The sequence below is a fragment of the Rhinolophus sinicus genome, linkage group LG05, assembly GCF_036562045.2.
Source record: "Rhinolophus sinicus isolate RSC01 linkage group LG05, ASM3656204v1, whole genome shotgun sequence".
Taxonomy (NCBI): Eukaryota; Metazoa; Chordata; class Mammalia; order Chiroptera; family Rhinolophidae; genus Rhinolophus; species Rhinolophus sinicus.
The window spans coordinates 101,412,428-101,425,119 of NC_133755.1; the positions used below are offsets into that span (position 1 = coordinate 101,412,428).

The window sequence follows — 12,692 nt, forward strand, 5'->3', positions numbered from 1 at the left end:
ACAGTCTCCTCCCTCCCAGTGCCTCAGACCTGCTGAGGGGCAAGGGTGGGAGGTGTCTCAACAGGGCAAGGAGTCAGGCTTCAGTGACTAAACACTTTCTGGTGCTCCGGGAGTGCAATGAGAGCCAGGTCTGCCCCCAGCTCTCCCAAGCCACCCCTGCTCACTCTCTTGGCTCCCAAACAGTCTCTCTATCCTCCATCCTCCCTCCTCTTCCTCTTTCCCCACTCCACCCAGCCTCTTCAAAAGGCCTGGGTGAAGCCAGCCAGCGTCTCACAACGGAAGCCAGAAGAAGCTCAAGGCTGTTGCCCCAGAAACCCAGACCAGAGAATGGCTGGCTGAGCGCTGTTTGTTTTTCCCGTAATCAGAAAATCCCATAAGGGGGACTCTAGGGGGACTCTCAGCTGCCAGGGTGACTGAGATCCTGGCTAGTCCCCTTCAGTTCCCTCAGAGGAAGATAAAAGTACCAACTTTGCATTATAGCTGGAGGCAAAAGAAACTGAGTGCTAGGGGTCCCAGAGTTGAGAGTGGGGGAGGAGGGAAGAAAGGAGGCGGGACCCACTGGCTGCAGAAGCTAACTTGGAAAAACACCTGACCTTTGGCCTCTACAAGGGAGCCCCAAAGACATACTCCATCCTACCCTGTTACCATTTCCAAGAGAGAAAAAAAATGATTGAAGGGATGAAGGAAAAACTACCCCAGGAAGCAACTTTGATGCACAGAACATACACACAAAGCACATAGGCACTGCAGAGTTGGAGGATTGATTTCCAAGGAGTTCTCAGCTTTCAGTTGGGTAAAACAAGCCATCACTTCTGGTTCAACTGTTACAGCCAATGCAAGGGAACACCACCGGGTAACACAGAACAGAAACATTGGCACCTCCCATATATTAATTAATCAGGAATGCACCATGGCTAAACCCACAAAAGCGCTAGGGATAGAAAGCTGCTATAGGTATTTGATGCTGAGAGATGCTACACTTAAAAAAGAAAAAAAAAAAAACAGAAATGGCATCCTCGTTGCTAGAATACCTTCTGCAATCCCGGGTACCAAAACCCAGGAATCTACCCCAGTTAAATCTGCGTAGCTCAGTGCTCCTGGACAAAGATGGAAATGAAGGCTCTCACAGCTTCCAGCAAATGCACTATGAATCACTGGAGTTAATACTGTACTTTCAAATTGTAATGGTGGCTACTGCATATAAATAGGAAAGTTTAATACAGAGGTCTGTAAATATCTCCCTGCATATCAAAGGTATCTATTTATCCAAACGGAAGACAGGGCCAAACAAACAGCTTAGTCACCAGCAGGCAAGCAAATCGCTCTATCGATAAACGGGGGCATAAAGTAAACATGGTCATCGTCCTCCCCAACCTTGACCACAAATCTGTGCCCAGTGCATCAGCTCCCAGATATGCCCCCCTCCCGCCCCGCAGCCCCAGGAGAGCAGATGGGTGAATTTCCGCAACTGTCGTCTGGGCTCCATCCCCTCCCCGGATGCTCTTACCTGCTATCCTAAGCACTGCCCTCTCAGCAGGGTCCAGCACCGAGCCCCCATGAATCTTTCTTTTCGATCTCTCATGTTTAGGCAAATTCCAGGGTAAGGTGTCTCCAGGAGCCGGAGATGCTGAGCCAGATTTTTGGCTGAAATCATCCTCATCGGAAAAATCCGCAGAGGAAGACATAGAGCAGCGATAGGACGCGTTCCCAGAACTCTACAGAGGATGACACAGAAAAAAGCATTAACAGCAAAACACTCACATATGCTCATCGATTTCAACAGTCTCCCTCCCTGCCCCCAAACTCAGTCGGACATCCTGCATCTTCCTCAGCGCTGAGGGGATACACAAACAAGAAATGAAACCCGGGGCTCACCATCTTTTTTTGGCTGTGTCTCCGACTGTAGCAACAATACCCAGGCAGTTCCAATACATGGAAGATTTGCACAGAAGTGTGTGGCCTGCGGTCCGGCCACCAGCTCACAAATGACTGGCCCAACAATGAAGCCAGAAATCAACAGCCTCCCTGTTACAAATCTATAGTATTTGGCTCCCCCACCAGGACAGGAGAAACATTTTCCATTACTAACTGCTGGTTAATTCATTAATGCAACTACCTCTAAGTTTCGAAAACAAAACACAAATGCAGGATGTTAAGCCCCTATTCCTTTCCGTTTCAAGTCTCCTCACCACCGGAGTCTCTTTTCTGACCAGTCTTGAGCCCCGTGTCCTCTTTCTTTAATTTTCTTTATGAGAGTGAAGCAGGTTCCCAGAAAAGAGCAAGGAGGGAGGAAGGGCTGATTCTGAGAAGAGCCTTTTCTTAAGACTGGGAGAACACAAAAGACTGTTTTCAGAAGGCTAAGGCAGCTCCAATAAACAAACATCTGAACTCAGTTTAGAGTTCTTGAGATAATTTAAACTTCTAGCAAAGTAACAGCTGCCAATAATGCAAATGAGAATGATGCAGTGCAGTGACAGGAAACAGAGCTCTTCTCAGCTCCTGGTCATTACACAGTGAAATGGGAAACATGATGCTTTTACCAAAGCACTTTGCCTGAAGGTTAGCCATCTCTTCATCTAGCAGGAGCAAATCTTCAGGGTCATACCTTGCATAAAAGGGTTCCATCTTTCATTCAGAGAACAGGCACACGGTGTTATTCCTTCCTTCTTTACTGGTTTAAGTTTGTGATTATCTAGAGACCCACCAGCTTACAATAGAAACAAGGACGCTGACTACCTGTGCTATAAACAAGGTTATAAATAAAATAAAGTATCAAACGGAAATCTCCACTTTTCCATTTAGAATTCCACTTTGCTGAGAGACTCATGGTGGAGATGCAAAACTGGTATAACTTGAATTCCTGAAATATAACTTGCAGCCACAGATTCCTAAGACGCAAGTTACAGACAGAAATCAGTGAGGCATGCTCCAATTTGAGCAAAAACACTGAGCTGCTCACAAAAGCAATGGTAACTACAGCAAAAATAAAAGGGGGGGGGGCTGTGTGAGCAACATCCCTAAGCATTCACCCAAGGCATATGAAATAAATTATAAGTGAATCAGGACTATTGACCTTACCTTGGTCTATTCAGGCATGTTGCTACAAGTGGTCAACACCATCATTTTCAAAGTACACATAATATTTTTTCAGCAAAGCAAAGCATCAAAGATTTATCTGAAGCTGTATTCTTTCCTAAAAAAGCAGCCTTCCATTTTATTGTGCATGAAATTTCACACCTTGGCTAATTTATTTATTTATTTACATTTTGTATGTTTTCCTAGTGGCAATATGTAGTAGGCACACTTGAGGCAAATAAATAAATAAAATTGATTTTCCTTATTGTAGCTAGAGTCCACAGAGAGTTGTAAGTGGCATTAAGTCAGTCATGGAATGCTATCATAAACCTAATTTATTTCCCATGCTTTTCTGGAAATTCATCTTGAGTTCTCTGTGGTTGTGTTGTTGGCTGGATCCGTGAAAAAGGGCAACATTCTTAAAGACTTTCAAAAGGGTATTGGGTTTCTTTAGTTGCCTTCTGTCTTCCTTAAAATGGCTTCCTACCTGTCCTTACTTAAGGTCATCCTTTATCTGTGAGATTATATTTCTTATTGTTGCCTGTACTATTTTCAATGAGTATAGTAATTTGATTGTTTATCTTTACAAACACATTTAGGAAATAACTGTTAAAGAACTGCTCCTTTCCAAAAACCACTGGTTATTGATTTTTGTAGAGTAAAATTTTTAATGGCCAGAGTCTCAGCTGATTGAACAGCAAAATGTTATTTATGCCATGACATAAACACCATTAATCACACGTAGCCAGATGGGAACAGTTACAACCCCTGGACCCAAGGGTGTTCACTGGTGCAGCTTCTATTCTGGTAGTGTCATTGGTAAACAGATAAAAGAAAACAGAAAGAAAAGATAATCAGCAACACCTCTTTCAACAATATATCACAGAAAAATACAGTCACACAGAGAGACTGAGAGAAATTATAAGTATTTTATATATGGTAAAGTCTCTCCCAGGCTACACGATTCAAGCGATTTAACAATTAAAGTATTAGATTTCTTTCCACAATAATTTTCATAAATACCTTTAAAAATATAAGGTAAACGATATAAAATTAGGCCCCTTGGAACTTTAAAAATTGAAAATGGATTTAAATAAAGCTGCTTTGAAGTCAACTGATCCACTAAAACTATTATACTCTTTATTAATTAGAAACGACTGGCCAATTCACGTCACTAACTTGGAGGTTAGAGTATAAGAGTACAGTTCTCTTTTCTTTTGGAAAAAGAAAGTGTTCTCTGACCCAAAGTCCAGAGCCTAACCTTTGATGTGGGGCTTGGAAGGGTAAAACAAAGGAAAAGGGCTCTGTGACAGGCAAAAGCCCCAAGTTCCTATCTCTTCTTCTACTCTTGGTTTGATTCCCATTAAAAATACAAATATCTGTGCCCATCAATAAGAGATTGGTTAAATAAATTACAATATATTCATACAATGGACTCCTGTGCAGCAATTAAACAAAATGTTATTGATCTACATTTAGCAAAGTGGAAATAATTCATATAGAATAATTCCTGAAAAATATCTGTGCATGTGTGTGTGTGTGTACGTAAGTGGACAAACAGAAATGACTGATAGCCTAATAGGTAGATAGATAATTATGTAGCAATATGCAAACAATGGTTATCTCTGGGTGATGACTAATATTATAAATGGATTTTATTTTATTCCTTGTAATTTTTTAATCTAAAACAAATACACAAAAAAGATTACTAAAAAGTAAAAGATACTATGTCAACTATGTCATGGGTTAGAGAACATAGCAAAGCCCTAATAAGAAGTAACTATTTAAGCCAGTGCTTTTAACCACTTGGGGCCCACAGACACCCCTGAAAATTTGATGACATCTGTGGACACCTCTCTCCAAAATAACGCACATAAGCAAATACACACAAATTTTGCATACTGTTTTAAGAGGTTCATTGACCCAGTGACCCCAGGTTAAGACCCCAATTTACACCATCATCTGTCATCACCATGTGGCATGCGTGTTGAGAACAAGAGAATTGGGAAAGAGCTGTAGAGTACAAACGAGGAAAGAGGAGAAAGGTTAATTAAGATAGTAAAGACAAAGTTAGCCTAGGTCATATTTTTAACATTTTGTCTTTTTTAAAAATGAAAGACCGTGAGCCACCTCTGTACTAATTAATGTTGGCTCTCTACAACAACAACAACAAAAAAAAAAGAAAAAAGAAAAACCAAAATACTAGCTCGTGAGAAACCAAAAAACCCTACATTGTGTCCTATTACAACTTAGTTATTAAAGCATTAGTTTTAACAATTGAATTAGATCACCAAAAGCTTTAAAATGACTTTCCTAATAGCCAATTCATTCACATAGTATAAAAACAACCCAAATCTCCTAAGCCAGGATAATTACATAATGCAACATTTTTAGAAGGGGAACTAAACAATAACTTCTTTAATTGAAACCCCGGTGGGAGATCTGAGGTAAGTACAATGGAACTGCCTAAATTGGAAGTCACCCAGCCTTAGCACCCACGTCTGGAGGAAAGTGCCAGGAAATTGTCTCTGCACTAGGCATTCTCTAAATGCAAGAGAAACAAGTGCAGAGATAAGGGTTTGTAACATAGCCAGACTGTTAGGATCCCAGAGGCTGGAAAGTTAACTGTCACAAGCCCTCATACTTAGGATTTATGCACATTTCTGTTACGCATATGTCTGAAAATTTACAAAAAAATTAAAAAATTAAAAAACAAAAAGCACATGAGGAAACAATTAGGCAAATTCAGATTGTGGGGCATTCTACAAATTGACTGTCATGCATGCTTCAAAAAAGTCCATGTCATGAAACATATACACCCAACAGGCAGGGATTATTCTAAATTTAAAAAGACAACAGAAGCATAACTACAAATTTGTAAACCTTGATTGGATTCTGGTTTGTTTTGTTTTGTTTTTTAAACTAAAATGATATGTTAGGGACAATTGGGAAAATCTGAACATGGACCGTGGATTGTTTAATTAGAAAATACTGGGAAATTATTGTTAATTTTCTAAAGTGTGATAATGGTATTGAGGTTATGTAGGAAAGTGTTTTTAACCTAGAAGATGCAGGGTGAAAGAACGCATGATGTGTGCACTTATTTTCAAGTGTTTCAATAAAAACAATTGGGGAATTGTTCAAGAGGGAATCAGTAAATGTGGCAATAGTAGTACAGTAAGTATTCATTGTACTACTCTTTAGCTTTTCTGTAAATTTGAATATTTTCAGAATGAAAAGTTCAGGCAACACACATAAGAAGGCCTTCTTCACTTGGTTATTTTCCTTAAGTGTTGCTTAGTTTAGGCCTGTTCACACAAGACCCCCGGGTTGCAAGTACACAGTGACAGTGTCCATCTAAGTAATTATGCATAGCATTTCTTCACATCCACTTAGAGAAGCCCTGAAGCTGAGGCCTAAGTCAACAAGATACCAGAGGAAAGCCATCTGCTGGCCTCAGTCCTAAGTATATGTTTAGACGGAAGCACAAAGAAGAAGCTTCTCTGTTATTCACTTAAAATATAGTCTGGTTCAATATCATACAATTTTTCATATTTTACGAGGTCTGACAATTAAGTTCATGGATTCATCCTATAAAAAATGCTACATACCTCATTGCTGAATATCATTATGGTCACCTTCAGAGTACTCCCCTGGGGAAGCTATGCACTAACACCAGTGCCTAGTCCACTCTTCAAAGCAATTTTGGAAATCTTTCTGAAATGGCCATCAGAGCTGTCGTCGTATTACCCTTAATGTCCTGAATGTGATCAAAATGTCTTCCTTTCAATATTTTCTTTATCTTCGGGTAAAGAAATAAGTCATTGGGGGCCAGATCAGGTGGGTAGGGAGGGTGTTCCAATACAGTTATTTGTTTACTGGCTAAAAACTCCCTCGCAGACAGTGCTGTATGAACTGGTACATTGTCGTGACGCAAGGGCCATGAATTGTTGGCAAAAATTTGAGGTTGTCTAACTTTTTCACGCAGCTTTTTCAGCACTTCCAAATAGTAAACTTGGTTAACTGTTTGTCCATTTGGTACAAATTCATAATGAATAATCCCTCTGATATCAAAAGAGCTTAGCAACATCGTTGCAACAAGTTTGCGAACTTAATTGTCCGAACTCATATATATAAACAAAATAAAACGACATGAAAATTTAGAAAAAGGAAGATCCAATTTTGTTTATAATCTCTTTGATTAGGTAAATAGCAACACTAATTTCTTACGGATAATATAAAAACACAGGGCATGGCCAAGACTATCCTTACATACTAGGTTTTTATTTGGAAGTAAGTCAAACAGCAAGGGCACATTATCTGATTTTAGAGATTTCAGGGAAAACAATCTCTACCACAAATAAATATAGAAGAAAACAATTACGGAAAATGTAAGAAAGTATGTTTAACCCCTTGACAAATAAATGAGTGATGGTAAACTCTGGGGACTGGGTGCTTGTTTTAGTTTAAAATTTTTTCAAAACTAGTCAAACAATTCAAGTGCCTTCTCATCAAATAAATAGCTCTTAATTAGCCCCTCAACTGGAAACTACCTTTAAATAAGAGGGAGTGGAGCCTCTAGCTTGGTGAGGACTCAGCTGGCTGTCACGGTCTCCTTTTAGGGAAGATTGTGGGAGCTTTTAACTCAGAAAGGAAGAGGAGCCTGGGTGGAGTTGGAGAGGAAAAGGAGATCAGAGGGAGGGGAAGCTGGGAGGTTCTTGACTCTGACTCAAGGGAGGAGGCTTTGGGCAAATACTTAAAGAAGTCAAAGGTTTCTTTCTAGGTGCAGAGGCCCAATTCATCAGCCAATGACAAAAGACCCCTGGAATTCAGGACACAAACTCTTTCTAGGGTATGAAGATTGTGCATCGGGTAGAGTGTTCCTTGGTATTATACTTCTGGGGAAACTGAGCTCGCTGATGGGATAAAGGAGGGAGGAAATTTCCAAAATCATTTTCCTCTAGCTGTGTAAGAAGCTCTCCAAGGTAAGTTCCAAAGACTCATTTCCATGAGGAACATGGCTTCAGATCCTAGGCAGTCTTGGATTAGCACTAAGACATTTACAAGATTCCTTTCCTTTCCATTTAATCAGCATGTTCTAACTATAAGCATCATTTACGGAGTGACTATAGTCAGGGAGCATACTACAAAGCATTTTGGCTCACTATCTGATTTAATACTCAGTGTAATCCAATAAGTAAACATGCTTAGGGAGGTTAAGTAACTTTTCCACAATTACCCTGTCAGTACAAGGTGGAGCCAGGATTTCCATCTGGGTCCATGTGCCCCAAAGCCTGTGCTCTCAACCTTATGTGTTATTAAGTGCCCTAAAATGTGGCCTCAGGCACTGGGAAGAACATATAATCATAGCCCTCAAAGATCTTACTATATATTTGGGGAGCCCAAAAGGATTAGACTTGTTCTGTGCTCAGAACTACTAGGCCCAAAGCATGGAAATGAGCAGACACAGGTGTCCATTCACAATCAAGAAAACCCATCCAAAAATATAAAACTACTCAAAAGTGGAAAGGACTGTGGTAGAGAGCATCTTCCTACTCCAACCAAGCCTTCACTGAGTGGAATGTTGAATTTACACCACGGTCTCTTCCAACCCTAAGATTCTTCGGTCCTATGGACTCCTACCCCTCCACAAATCCTCTCCCCAAATAGATAACAAATAAAAGGAAAACTATGTTAAGTATCAAAATACCAAATTTTTCTAAAATTGTAAAAATCTCTCCAAAATACCATAGACATCTATATTTTTTTGCAAGTCACCCTTAATTCAATCATATTAATATCAAAGAAATGGTGACATCAAGAACTAGTTTTCATTTAAATATCTGCAAATAGCCTTTCTAAACTGAGGAAGAAATTTTCAATCATTTTCCTAAAAGAAAAGCAAACATAACTCTGAAAATAGCCCCACAAAAAAGAAACTCATTAGAAAGACAAACTCAAATACTGAAAACATATCTTTAACTAGAGAATACTTAATCTTATATTTTATGTTCATATTTTATATTTATAATCTTAACCTTATATTTATATTAATCAATTATAAATATGTCTTAAGCACCCATAGGCTTCTCTACCTTGGAGGAGCTTAAAATCTAACTGAGAGAGCAAAGGTGATAAATAGTCAACTTATTATTAAATATTATCATCTTTACATATTAGGCTGAAACATGTCTTTCAGTGGAATAATATAAATATAAACATAAAATATGGTTTATAGTATAAAGTAAATTAGGAGAGAGAAATAAACTGGAATATCTGTAGTCCCTTTAGAAGCCAGGATGGAGATGTAGGTATTTCCCCACGTCCTTTACTTCTCCAACAGTATCATATCCAAAACTGCTGACTGCTGATAAAGACATCCTGTAGATGCTTTGTGGCTGGCCTGCCCATTAAAAAATCGAATTAATGGCAAACATTTAAAAACTGGGAATTTTGCATAAAAATTCAGATGTAGAACAATGGGCCTAGTAATTGTTTCCCCTTATTAAAAAGGACATACACTTTCTAGTCTGCCACAATCCTTACCTGACCCACTATATTCATATGATACCTGAGCCCTGCAGACATATGGGTTTGGGACCTCTGGCATAAATTAAGAGATGGGTGACATTGTTGCATTCAGAGAATAAAGGAACAAGAGAGGGGAGAAAAGTAGGGATAATGGTAATCAATAAAAGGGGATGACAGTTTTAAAAATAAGAAGAAAACTAGAGGAAAGAGAACAAAACAAAACAAAAAGAGGGCTGCCCAAAGATCTGTTAAATTAGTGTCAAATTAGTGTAGACTACGTTCACTCATGTGGTGCCCCAAGGCATAAGAACTGGATGTTTGCAGAGACCAAACCCCAACTACCATCTATGCTGTCTAGTCATAAAGTTAAAGATCTGTGCACGCCATGCCAAGGATTGAATGTTGGGTAAAAGCCATATGACCTTGGAAAACTGCTCGGCCTCTCTGGGCTTTGGTTTGCTCATTTGAAAAACGGGAAGCACAACTACATAATACATAGGGTCATAGTGGCAGAATAAACAATACTTGAAAAGTGCTAAGAGCAATGCCCAATATTTAGAAAGCATTAAGTAAATTTTAGTATTAAGTGATGTTACCTATTAACACTTGTGTGATCCAGGGGTAGATGACTAACTCCAGTTGAGCCTATATGATCGTCACTCCAAGAAACTTGAAACAACAAACGGAGACACAGAGACTGGAAGTTATTGGAATTAAGTCAGGAGAAAAAGCCAGTGTAATTCCCGTATCTATCCTTCCCAAGCTTGGTTATCAAAACTTCGATTCTTTGGGACACCCTGTGTCTTTCCCATACGTTCCTAATTTTTTTCTTTTAAATTTAGGGGGTTTTTTTTGTTTTAAATTCATTGTCTCCATTGTTGGAAACAACAACAGAAACCTAGACAAACACATTATCTTAAATAGCAATTATATTCAAGTCTTCCCTGTTGAAACATAAGCAGGCTTGTGTCTTTCTTTATACCTTCATTTTCATTACCAACTTCATTAATGAGACTTCAGAAAATCACTCTTGATAATAGCTTTTACATGGTTATTCTCTCACTTCAGTTATTATTTCAATCAAGTGGAAAAATTACTTTTTCATTTAACAAACAAACAAAGCTTTTAATATTGTACTGAAGCTAAGTCCATGAAACTAAGTTCCTGGCACTTCCACCGCCCCTTTCTGTGGAAAACAGGGCTTGTTTCATGTGTGTTAAGCGACTGTTACCCCACTGTCAGAAGCCATACATAATTGTGACCAGGGAGCAGTTCCTAGACACAAGGACGTCCACTGCCTCTGAGCTGACTTCGTGGAAAACACTACCCAGCGGGAGGCTTCATGCTGGAGGATGGTAGCCCAGGCCAATCGCAGCCTCCCGCTCTGGGGAATAAATGCTACATGCACATGCACTACAAGTGTTCTTAATTAATATTTGGGTTTTCCCTAAGATCTGCTCTACATTCCAGTCTTGGAGCTCCTGAGATCCATCCAGAACAATGATGTGGCCCAGAGCCTGCCTGCCTCGCTCTCGCACTCGCACTTGCTCTCTCGCTCTCTCTCTCTCCACACACACACACACACACACACACACACACACACACACACACGTATATATATAAAGGGCTACTTCAGGTTTCATGTTTGTCTTTGTAACAGATCTCTCTTTCAGAAGGCAATCTGGCCCTGTCCCTTCCTTGCTTTATTCCTAGGGGAAGCTATGTGTCATGGCAGGAAGCAGGAACAGCCTGCAAACATGCCTAGCTTTTATTTTCCACAAACCTAAAGCTGTTGAGGATAAGTTACAGAAAAGGGCAGAGGGCTCTGGAAAAAAAGACTTTCCGCAGCCTACAAAGAGGCCCCTTTGGGCTAGAGGGAGCATCTAGATCCTAGAGCAGGGGACTTCTTGAATTCAAGAAGAAGACCCAGAGAGAGATGAATGCATCGAGGTGTGTCTAGGGCGACAGACCGCATGTACAACCTTTCAAAGGTTACCTGTGTCCTGAGAGAAACCCAGAAGCTGCCTGAAGGGCCCAGAACCTTAACACAATTCTGAGGTGGAGGAAGTGAAAAGCACCAGGCCTGGCAAAAGGGGAGACTGGGAGTCAGAACTTAATTTGAGATTTAAAAAAAGAAAGAGAGAAAGAGAGAAAGAGAGAAAGAGAGAAAGAGAGAGAGAGAGAGAAAGAAAGAAAGAAAGAAAGAAAGAAAGAAAGAAAGAAAGAAAGAAAGAAAGAAAGAAAGAAAGAAAGAAAAGAAAGAAAGAAAGAAAGAAAGAAAGAAAGAAAGAAAGAAAGAAAGAAAGAAAGAAAGAAAGAAAGAAAGAAAATCTTGTACACCAGAGTTAATAGACTGCAATTTAGACTCACTGTGTGGGCAGTGTCTGTTTACATTCTTTAGAATCCCAATTTCTGTGAATGTACCCCAATGGCTGTCTGTTGAATGAATCCACTGGCTTGGCATCTTGGCTTCAGCAGCTGGATCTCATGTAAGTGGAGACTGAGAAAAGAAGTTCTGCCAGCTAGAGCCAGAAATGCCAAGTATCTGTCTGTCCATGTCTGTCTGTCTGTCTGTCTGTCTGTCTGTCTGTCTGTCTGTCTCTCTCTCTCTCTCTCTCTCTCTCTCTCTCACACACACACACACACACACACACACACACACACACACGATCACCACAGCAGCTACCTCCTTCCCCAGCAACATTTCTCATTTTAAGGCTACTTTGAAATACTCTAGAACCAAACAAAGAAGGGAATGAATTTGCTTGCTTGCTTGCTTATCACCACCTTGTTCCAAAATGGGTATTAAGGTAACGAATAAGATAGTGGAGAGAGGGGAGAAGGATGTGGAGACCTACGAGTTATCTAACCCCAGAAAATCATAAGGTGCTTAGAAAGCATGAGGTGGAAGGGGCAGCAGATGAGGCTGGGCAAGCAGGTGGTTCGTGGAGACCGTGGAGGACCTGCGTGCAATGGTAGCGCTTGGACTTGATCTTGTAGGACCCAGATTGTTGCTGAAGGGTTAAAAGCAGTCTGCCTGATAGATGAGTGACTCTGACAGCCATGGAGAGAATGGACTGGAAAGG

The 12,692-nt window shown here is 40.1% G+C and overlaps 1 protein-coding gene across 21 annotated transcripts in view; it reads right to left on the bottom strand.

Annotated features, from left to right (window-relative positions):
* Nucleotides 1-12,692, bottom strand: part of DST (dystonin) — a 428,022-nt gene that overhangs the window by 332,396 nt on the left and 82,934 nt on the right. For 18 of the 21 annotated variants that reach the window (XM_019734644.2, XM_019734631.2, XM_074333118.1 and 15 more), the window contains one exon: nucleotides 1,508-1,715. In XM_019734644.2, the coding sequence (XP_019590203.2) occupies nucleotides 1,508-1,715 (208 nt within the window). Of the gene's footprint in view, nucleotides 1-1,507; nucleotides 1,716-1,875; nucleotides 2,390-12,692 lie in introns of those variants that run through there. The other 3 variants (XM_074333122.1, XM_019734638.2, XM_074333121.1) reach the window with 3 other exon arrangements.